We start from the raw sequence: 7,042 nt of genomic DNA on the forward strand, positions 1-7,042 counted from the left end.
AAATGTCATTAGAATAACATCCTGTTTTGCAGCATTTCTGTGTTTCAATCTACCCCTAACTCTGCTGAGATTCTGCTGGCATGAAACAGCTGGGCATGATTAGTTACTGGATGGAAACCAAACTGAGATTTCACAATAGGTGGCATTTTGTCTCCACGCATAGGCAGCTGGTATAACAGCCCAGTGACCCCTGGCAGAAAACACCACCCCTAAATATAAATCTGGTGAACTGTTTTTAAAACAACATTATTTCAGATCAAACACTGTTACAAAATCGGCGGGTTTTTTTTCGTGGGCATAAGCCAAGGTTTAGGTTGTTTCCAATGACTGGATTTTGCCTTGGTTCCAGCTGACGAGCACATGTTGGGAGCCAAGCACCCATGTGCTGACACTGCAAGCACTAACTCCATCTGATCGTTCACCTGGGAGTGTGAAACACTCTCCCCCATCCCAGTCCCGGACAAAATATCTCATGTTCTCACCAAATCAGATACTCGACATTCCTACTCGATCTCACAGCTTTTACGCTATCGCAGCCAAGACAGTGGACACCGTGTTCCCTACTTTACTGCACCTCCTGATAAGCCTGCACTACACCACCACGCTTCTCTTCTGAAGGTCTCGATCACACCCGATCCCACACAGCACCTGCCAGAGGACCCTCGGGACACAACAAAACACCGGTGCGCCGCAGTGGGCTCAGCGTCCCAACCATTTCTCCGACTTAGACCCAAACTTTACACGTTCCAAACTTTTTACCCCTGGAGCACCGGCGTGCATTGCTATGGATGTGCTAGCAGCACGTCCATCCTTTGCCATGGCAGCATGGAGAGGTGGTCCGTGCCCCCCCCCCCCCCCCACGATGGGCACCCACCACCCGGCGAGGCCCACAGCCCACCCTGCTCCCTGTCAGGAGGTGCGAGGACACCTTCTCCCAGAGCAGCTCCCACTCCGAGGATGCGGGACATCGGCGCGGGCTGGAAAACTGCGTCCGTCCATCCGCCCGCTCCGCGCAGACCTGGGGGCGGCGGGGCTCACCTGCGTGGGGCATAGTGATGGTCTCGTTGGCGTTGCTGGAGCCCACGTTGTAGATGACGACGGCGGAGGCGTTCTGGGCGGCGGCGTGGCGGATCTTGTCCTTGTAGGTGCAGTTTCCCCGCGGGATCAGGGCCACCCAGCTCTTGCCCGGCGCCGGGGCGTTGAAGCGGGTGCCGGGGTCGCAGGCGAAGCGGTCGGCGGGCGAGGCGGAGACGGCCACCTGCCCGCGGGCGTCCTGCTTGGGCGACTGCTCGCCGTACCGCCCGCACTCGCTCTTCTCGCTGCGGAGCTCGGCGCCGCCGCCCGCCGGGTCGGCGTAGGTGATGTTGACGAAGGCCGTGTACCACTCCTCCTTCTCGGCCACGGTGAAGTCCAGGCACAGCAGATGCACGAAACAAAAGGACAGCAGCCATGTTGAGAGCGCCAGGCTGCGGCACGCTTGTATCACAGACATTGCCATCTTCATCTGCCGGCCCCCCCGCCCGGCCGCCGCCGGTCCGTGTGTGCGTGCGCGCCCCGAGCCGCCGCTCCGAGCGGGGCGGCGCTGCCGCCGCCGGGCGCCGTGCGGGGACCGACGGAGGGGGAGGGGGGCCCTCCCCTCTGCGGCCGCTGCCTAATTCATGTCGGGGCCGTTTGATTTCCTCGGGCTGGCCCCGTCCCCGCCCTCCACCTCTCCCTCCTTCTCCTCCCCTCCTGCCCCTTCCTCCCCCCGCCCTCCCTCGCCCTGCCCGCACAGCTGCCTCCCCCGCTGCTGGCAGCGCGGCCGGGGGAAGGCGCGGAGGAGGCGGCGCGGCTGCGGCGGCGGCGGCGGGGAGGGAGTTCCACACGCACGGAGCGCGGCGCGGTGCCCGCCCCGGCCCCGCCGGTGGGGCTGCGCGACGGAGGGGCTGCTCGGAGAAGGGGCTGCGAGACCCGGTCTATCCGAGGGGCTGCCCGGCGGAAGGGCTGCCCTCCCCGGTCCCTCGGAGGGGCTGCCCGGAGAAGGGACTGCTCTCTGCCCGGTCTGTCTCAGGGGCTGCCCGGAGAAGGGACTGCTCTCTCCCCGGTCTGTCGGAGGGGCTGCCTGGAGAAGGGGCTGCTCTCTGCCCGGTCTGTCGGAGGGGCTGCCCGGAGAAGGGACTGCTCTCTCCCCGGTCCCTCGGACGGGCTGCCCGGAGAAGGGACTGCTCTCTCCCCGGTCTGTCGGAGGGGCTGCGCTCCCCGGGGCGGGCGGGGGCAGCGCCGGCGGCGGGAGCGGCGCGGGGGCTCCATCTTTCGGCAGTGGGGCGGCAGGAACGCTCCGGGGGCCGCGTGGGAGCGCCGGGAGCCCGGGAGCGGGCGCCGGGCGGGCGGTCCGCGCCACCTCCGAGCCCCGGCTTCAACGTGGATTTTGGTGTTTTCCCCTCTTTTCCTGACAGGCGAGTTTAACCAACCTCAGGTGTAACTGGCAGGAACACAGAGAACCTCGAAGGCAAAGCCTCGAAGCAGCTCTCTGGAAATACCCAAACTCCGCGGGCACCGATGGTTAAACAATATGTTTCATTTTGGCTAGGAGAAAGCCCGGATCTGGGGATTTTTGGAGCGTGAAACACCCCGAAAGAATTTTTGCCACGACCCTGACGCCTCTCAAAAGAATCGAAACACAACTGACTCTATGCCTGTCTATACTATCGCAAATGACTGGCAAAAATTCCACTTTTCCATCACCGTATTCAGTAACAGAAGGATATCTTACAAGATTAATTAGGTGGTGCCTATTTTAGGCCCCTTGTCATTAAAATCCGCTGCTAGAAATACCATTCACTTTCATTCAGATGAGTCCTTGCTTGTGTCAATATTCTCCTGTTTCTGGTTTATGTTCATAGCTGCCATTGATTCGAGCAAACATGAGGCGACCTTAACTATATTTCACACACACTCATACTGCTTTGAAAAAGGTATTTCCCCAAAGCTGAAAAATGTGCATTTGGGAGAAAAATGTGCACGTGAGTAAGGGAAATAAAATAGAGATGTTTACAGGGAAATATGGTGGTTTACCAAAAATTTTACTGTCAAGCAAGAGGAAAATTTTACCTGAAAACCCATTGTTGGAAAAGCAAAATCAGCAACTGAGAAGAAAAAATTACCATGTAGAACTAACATTGAAAGACAAAAGTAGATGGCAATCAACATTAATTAGAAAGTGTTGAGATTTCATCATGGAAGCAAAAGCTGTAAGGGGAAAATCCATGCCCTTTGAAAATCCAGTCCCATGTCAGGGCTATGGGCAATAAAGCATTTGTGTATTTAGAATCATAAGGAGTATTATTAGAAGAGGAGGATTAAAAAAGGTATAAATTATTAATAAATATTTCAAGATTGTATTTGGAAAGAAAAATGTGTTCGCCAGATTATTGACTCATAAAAGAGATATTAAGAAACATTTCCTAAGAACATATAAAAACCAACACACCCAGAAAAATGACACATAAATCCCAAAAGAAAGGGCAAGAGTGCCAGCTCTCTGGTACTGCTTCAAGGAAATCTTGGCATAATAGGAATATCTGGAAAAAATTAGTGGTCAGTTTCCTGATAAGATCCAGGAAAACTAATTATGGTGACCAGGTTGTTACAGGCTGATTAGCCTAACATTAACCAACCCCAAGAAAAACAAGAGAGAAAAAAATCCAGTATATGGGGATAAAGTCTGTTTTTATGGGAAGCGACCTGCCAAGCAAACATGATTCATGTTTTTGTGAGGAAATTATCAGTGTGGTTAGTAAAGTTACACAACCATGTCTGTAGCAGGTTTTTGAAAATGATACATGACATTCTCATTACATGGATAACCTATTACGGACCAGATAAGATGAACTTGGTTGAAACAGAATGTCCTTTAATAGAGCTTGATGCAAAAACACCGCTCTAGGTGACTGAAGCTGCCAGCTGCTGTGGAGCAGTACACACAGGGAAGGGTTTGGGGGTCAGAGGAGGAAGGAATTTTGCTATACTCCTCGGGAAAAGGGGCCTAATGAGGATGCAGCTAGCCTCGGATGTTTCAGAGGAGTATCAAGTAGGAATAGGGAAGCAATTTTCTCTCTGCATGAAACACCAGTGAGATAAATATTGGAAGCTGTCCAGTTTTGGGATGTACATTTGAAAAAAAAAAGATATTGAAATGCTTGAGAAGGTTAAGAAAAGAACCCTAAAAATAATGAGAAGTAATTCCTCTCCAGGGAGAGATTTCAGGTGCCCAATCTATTCAGCTTCTCAAGAAGAGAGGTGATATGATTGCATTGTGTAAGTACCATCACAGGGATATAACAACAGGTATTAATAGGCTCTTTAAGCTAGTGGATAAAAGCATAACAGGAACCAAAGATTAAACTAGACAATGCAACTCGTAGCAAAACTAGCTGATTAAACAGCGCTTGTCCACTGGTGAAAATTCAGAAGGGTGACTGTCCTGGGAATTGAAAGACAATCTGCTCTTATATTCAAATTAAACAAACACCACTGAAAAGCATGCTTTAAGTGCAAGATGTGAAATTCTTCACAATTAATTTATAATCCAGGGGACACTTCTCACCTTGAAAGTATTCCTGAATGAAACAAACAGAATACTAGAGCACTTTTGTTGCTGAAAGCTGAACTACAATTAGCTAGGTAAATGCTTTGACTTAAAATCACCCAGTGCGGTGCAATTGTTGATGGTGGTTCTTCCCATATTATTTATTTCTGTTCACAGGAATATCTGAGGTCCCCCAGAGCTCTGTTCTGATCCTGGCACAAACAAACTATGCTTTCAATGAACATCTAAATGACTGTAAATAAGTTTCTCCTCAGGCCAGCAAGACATTTGCCACCACCTTACTCTACCCTATGTTCTCTCCTTCAAAAAACCCAAGCCCACAGAAGCATACAAGGGACTCACCCAGCATGATCACAAATCTCCTTGCCAGAATCACAGTGAAAAGCACAATCTCTACTTTTATATGCTACTGAAAATAATTTTAAAGTGTCTATAGCATTGGAGTGAGGAGCATATCTCTGAATTTTTAGTGTTACACATTATTTTAATAACATATTACAAATTCTTCTCCCTGCTTTCTGTGTTTCTGAAGTGACAATAATTCCAGCTGAAGCATACCTTGCAGAAAACTACAAGGCCATCAAATTCAAACTTGAGTATGTGAAACAGGATTAATAAGTAGAAGAGAAGTGGCGTGTGGGGAACTCCAGCTCCGGATTTGATATATAAAAATTCAGAAGCTGGATTTAGGCAACAGCTGATAATGAGCAATGTTGAAATTCACTGTATAACTACCTCTACTATGTGCTGCAATACTGTGTTAGATTGCCCTTTCAAAAGGTAAAGTTCATTAGTTTATACTCTTTTGGGTTTAAAAGGTAACTTGTTATGCTTAGATTGTGCTGGATTGTGTGGCTGTACTCAAAATTCCTAACAATCTCCAAGGGAATGGCTAGGAATTTCTTCAGTTGAAGGTGAGGTATCTCTGCCAGATTATCAAACCCCTCTTTTATGGAATCCCTTGGTGGTTTTGGACCTCTATCTCAGTATCTTGGGACAGTCCAAGAGGTAAAATGGCAAAAGGTTTAAAAGCAAGGCTTTAAAAGACTAGGTTGCCTAAATTCTGATGAAATAGGGATTTACCTGGAAATTAGGAATCTTAATACAGAAGAATACAGAAGATGGCATTGCAGGATATTCAAAAAGCCCAAAGTAGGTGCATTGGCTTCCTTTATCACTAATGGAAAGATCCTCCAGCAAGCAATTCAGAGCATGCAAAGTTAATACCTTATTCTATATAGGACCTAGATATTCCCAAGGGTCAGTGATTCTGTGTTGAACTGGACACAAGCCAAAGCAAACCTATGGAAAATATCCACCACAGGGTAGGTGAGAAATCCCACCTTTCTCTCTGCTCTCAGGAGGTTTTGGTCAGTTCCCTCTGCTCTGAGTGTGACAAGTCCCCATTAGGGGTAGGGTCCTAGCAGGTGCTGGCCGGGAGAGACTTGGGGTTAGTGTCAACTTCAGTGCAGCTTGGAGGTTTCTTGAGGCTGATGGACAGCAGGAAAGTTGATGGAGATATGATCTCTCTGCAGGTGCTCAGGACAAGGAGTTCTTTTGCCTTCCCCAGCCATGAGAATGAAATTTATTCTTTTTTTTACAGCTGGAGAAGAACAGATGTTAACACTGGGAGACCACACAAAGGATAAAGCAACACCATGCCCTCACCCATTTGCTGCCAAAACTGTGGTTCGACTTAAAAAAACACATTGTGTTTGTTCATTTAGAGAGTTAATTGAGCATTACTCTTTTCTTGTCCTAACTGACATTGTTAACACTCCATCCATCTTCCTATTCATATGCTAATAGCTAAATTACCTGTCACTTTATTCCTGAATCGTGCCTTAGATTGTGATACTGCTTCATTCTTCTGTAACATTGTTTGAACTACTATAGTTGCCACTGCAGTTCTGGTTTCATTTGCTTAGGTCAATCTGAAATATTCTTGATAATGCTTTGATACTCTAAAGAAAGCTTCAGAGTAAAGTTCCAGAAAAAAACCCTGTGTTGGAGCCAAAATAAACTCCTCATGGAGCTATAGGAAAAGTTCAATATAATTTATAGGGAAAGTGATATTTCCATTTTAAAATTATGAGAAGAGTTCAAAGAAGCTTTACCTTCTTTGATCTCAATATTAAGTCTTCATAGTGAGATGGTGCTCCCTGTGTCCGAGAGGCAAAAACTGACATGCCTGATCATATTTGTTTAGTGCCTACTTCCATTAGAAATTTTTTGGTAAAGTAGGAGAACCCAGGAGATTGATGATGATGAACACCCTTCTGCCCATTCCTTATTCTATTATAGCTTCCTAAAAATATACAGCATTTGAAAGAAACATGTCATCTTTCTGCAATTTCTTTCTCTTCTGTAATAGCTCACTCAGTTCCCTTAAACTTTCTGCATTTTCCACATTTCTCATTAATCTCATGTAGAAGCTTATTCAGCCCCTAGTCA

At 47.9% G+C, this 7,042-nt stretch overlaps 1 protein-coding gene across 1 annotated transcript in view; it reads right to left on the reverse strand.

Annotated features, from left to right (window-relative positions):
• Positions 1-1,708, reverse strand: part of RNF150 (ring finger protein 150) — a 119,298-nt gene extending 117,590 nt beyond the window's left edge. Inside the window, exon 1 of the mRNA XM_051768149.1 lies at positions 1,039-1,708. Coding sequence (XP_051624109.1) covers positions 1,039-1,504 — 466 coding nt within the window. The 5' untranslated portion in view covers positions 1,505-1,708. The remainder of the gene's footprint in view (positions 1-1,038) is intronic.
• Between the last annotated feature and the right edge of the window lie 5,334 nt (positions 1,709-7,042).

This window comes from Manacus candei, unplaced genomic scaffold (assembly GCF_025592945.1).
Source record: "Manacus candei isolate 608988 ecotype Guabito, Panama unplaced genomic scaffold, ASM2559294v1 h1tg000092l, whole genome shotgun sequence".
NCBI lineage: Eukaryota > Metazoa > Chordata > Aves > Passeriformes > Pipridae > Manacus > Manacus candei.